The following is a 3,564-nucleotide window of genomic DNA, read 5'->3' on the forward strand; positions in this document are numbered from 1 at the left end:
CGGAGCTGACTGCGTCAAGGAGCTGGGACTTCTGGCTGTCTTCAGGCAGGGGTGTTAGGTGGAATCTCTGGCAGAAGCATGCTTTCATGGAATTGGCGGCCAGAGGGACTGAAGGTGGACTGCTAGCTCTCCGCAAAAGTCTACCCTCTCCCTCTTCTGTAGTAAGAGACACAGCTACTATGCCTGGCAGCACAGTGAGCCAGCTGCACCACGTTTCCTGGCCTCTCTTGCAGCTAGCTGTAGCCTGTGACAGGATGGGAGATCTACCTGGTACTTTGAGAGCAGGTGCTTGCCTCCCTGTGCTCTCTGAGTGTTTGTTTTTTTTTTTTTTGTAGTAATATAGTAATAACAATTTCTGGGAAATGGGCCAGAAATAAGACATGGGGAACTTGGGTCTCTGAATGATTTAAAGCAGAGTCACCCACTGACCTAGAACGCTGACTGTCACATGTGAGAAAAATGAACTTTTACCTTATTCAAGCCATATTCCTTTTGAGTCCTTTTTCTTTTTTAAGCAAATGTTTTGGGTTGAATTATATTCCCTCCCCAAATTCCTATCTTAAGTCCTAATCCCTAGTATTTCTGAATTTGAGCTTATTTGGAAATGGGATTGTTGCAGATGTAACAGTTATGATGATGTCATACTGGAATTGGGTGGGCTCCTTCTAAAAAGGGGACATTTTGTTGAATCGCTATATTTTACACCTGAAACTAATATAATACTATGTTAATTATAATTCTTTTTAAAAAATGAATGAAAAATAGAAAGGAGACATTTGCACAAGGAGGAGGCCACATAGAGATGAAGCATGATCTGCAAGTTAAGGGACCCCAAAGATGGCCAGAAGAGCACCAGCTCCCACCAGCTAGGACAGAGGTTCAGACGGATTCTTCCTCACACACAGCCTCAGAAGGAACCCACCTGCCAATACCTTGGTTTTCCACTTCTGATCTCCAGAACCATGAGACAACAAATTCCTGTGTAAGTCACCTCCTTTATGGTATTATTTTTTTTTAACAGAATCCCCAGGAATCTAATATAATACATAAGCTAGTCATCAGACTTAAACAGAAAATGGAGCAGAAGTGAGATGCTGACATCACAAAATTGAAAACTTAGTTGTATGAGCTGAGTGGTCTGGTGGTAAAGACACAAATGTCACAGGCTGGAAAGCTGGAGACCCTCATTATGGCAAAGACCAACATCTGACAATACCGTGACTGGTGATAACCTGGAAGGTGGATTGTTCGTTCACTGAGCCTGTGTGTCTAGAACTGAATGGAAAGAGCTATGACATCACTGTGAGTTGGCTGCTTCTCGCTACTTTGCAGCAAGGAATCACAAGAAAGAGATGATCCCAGACCAGAACTGGCCACTTTTCAAAGTCAGAAACATCAGAAGGTTAGAAGAGCTTCCTGTCCTTCAAAAGAGTATAAATAAGGATCTTGCCTCCTACACAAGGCTATTGTTTCAGATGACCATTAACTGAGAGTGACCAAAATGTAGGTGGTTCAAGGAAGCAAATATTGCAAAATCAATAAACACAAGAACTCTGGCTAGAATCGCACATTGGATCTGGTGCCTCTCAATGGAACGTACTAGAAACAAGTAGACCAGATGTCTACTGTAAGGTTTCTGAAGGAACTGTGTTGTTACAGAAACAAAGAGTTCAGCTTGCAAAATCTTAGGAGTTCTGAGCCTCTGTATTTGCGACTTTGTATTAGAGCAGATAAACCTGAATGTTAACCAAGGTGGGGTTTGTATCCCCGTCTCTCTAGTTTCCCAAGCACTTCCTTTAACCGCGATGTGGTCTCCAGGCTGCAGTGGGAGCGCTACAAGGGCAGGGATTTTGTTTGTTCCCTCTTGGACCTTCAGCCCCTAAAACAGTGTCTACAGATAACAAATGTTCAAGAAGTTGTTGTTGGAAGAATGAAGTAATACACAGAGAACCACGGAGAATGATATGAAGGAAACATCCAACCTTGGGACCATGCAAGAAAATTTCGTAGAGATGGGCACTGGATTTGGGTCGTCAAATATCCCAGTGCTATGGTCACTGAAGAAAAACTGGCTTCCTATTGATGAGGGCCCCCAAGGCCCCCTTCATGTCACTGTTGCGTAGACTGTAGATGAAGGGGTTCAGCATGGGAGTGACCACAGTGTACATCACCGCAGCGGCTGTGTCCTTCTGGGCCGTGTGGGAGGACGTGGGGCTGAAATAAACCCCAATGAGTGTCCCGTAGAACAGGGACACCACAGACAGATGAGAGCCACAGGTGGAGAAAGCCTTCTGCTTGCCTCTCGTGGAGGGGATCCTCAACACCGTGGCAAAGATGCGTGTGTAGGAGACCAAGATGCCCACAAAAGGAGTGATAATGGGTAAGGCACCCACGGTGTACACCATCACATTATTGAGAAAGGTGTCAGAGCAGGCCAGCTTCAGCAGAGGACTGAGGTCACAGAAGAAATGGGGCACCCTGTTGTGGGTGCAGAATGAGAGGCGAGTCAGTAACACTGTGTGGGTCAGAGCATTGCCGAAGGCTGCAGTCCAGGATGCAGCCACCAGGAGGCCACAGAGCTGTGGGGTTACAGACCTGGCATAGTGGAGAGGGTGACAGATGGCCACATAGCGGTCATAGGCCATGGCGGTCAGCAGGAAGCTATCGATGCCAGCAAACCAGATGAAGAAGAACATCTGGGTCAGGCAGCCTGCATAAGGGATCCCTTTGTGCCCTGACACGTGGTTGGCCAGCATCTTGGGGATGGTGGTGGAGGTGAAGCAGATGTCCACAAAGGCCAAGTTAGCCAGGAAGAAGTACATGGGGGTGTGGAGTCGGGGGTCAGTGGCGATAGCCAGGATGATGAGCAGGTTCCCCAGTCCCGTGACCAGGTACATAGTCAGGAAGAGTATGAACAGCAGCTGCTGTTGCTCGGGGTTCTCTGAGAGCCCCAGGAGCAGGAACTCAGAGACAGGGGTGACATTTGCCCCTTGCATGGCCATCCTGGATCAATCAGAAAGGAAACCTGAGAGTTGTCCAGGGTCCTGATCACGGCCAACCCTTCCACTGCACCCTGATCTCATCCCCTCTCCTTAGTTCAGACGTTCGTGGATTCTTCCCACTCTTTCCTGTAACAGGACCCCATCCACCCACCTGTTTGCTGCAGCCTTTCAATCAGTGACACACCATTCATTCCCCACAACCCACCGGCAGGATCGGTGGACAGCAGCCAAGCATGCAGACCATTTCTCACCTGCAACCCCTACACCTCGATGCCCCAGGTGGTCAACTTGTTACAGTATTGAGCTCAGCTGGCACATGGGGTAAGATGGAAATGTGGGCATTAACACCCCCAGGAGTGAGTTACAGCTGGCAGAGGACCTGTCCTTGTTGGGTGGCTCCCCTTGCCTTCATCAATTCTGAGAGAGGCAGTTCTAAGGTTTGTTCTCTTGGGGAGCCCTAGAAGGATGCCCCCCTCACGTGCCCCAAGTGCACATCTGTTCTCCCATGCCTCTTTTCTCCAAATGCTCATTAGATCTCCCGGGATTACTTCTTAAACATACA

At 47.9% G+C, this 3,564-nt stretch overlaps 1 protein-coding gene across 1 annotated transcript; it reads right to left on the minus strand.

Moving 5' to 3' along the window:
* Nucleotides 1-2,054: 2,054 nt before the first annotated feature.
* LOC309852987 (olfactory receptor 1f45-like) lies at nt 2,055-3,002 on the minus strand (the record flags this gene model as incomplete). The annotated part of the gene is made up of 1 exon (XM_082710591.1): nt 2,055-3,002. One exon carries the CDS (start codon nt 3,000-3,002, stop codon nt 2,055-2,057), a length of 948 nt encoding a protein of 315 aa, XP_082566717.1.
* Nucleotides 3,003-3,564: the final 562 nt, after the last annotated feature.

Source organism: Mustela nivalis, assembly GCF_964662115.1.
Source record: "Mustela nivalis genome assembly, chromosome: 1".
Classification (NCBI taxonomy): domain Eukaryota; kingdom Metazoa; phylum Chordata; class Mammalia; order Carnivora; family Mustelidae; genus Mustela; species Mustela nivalis.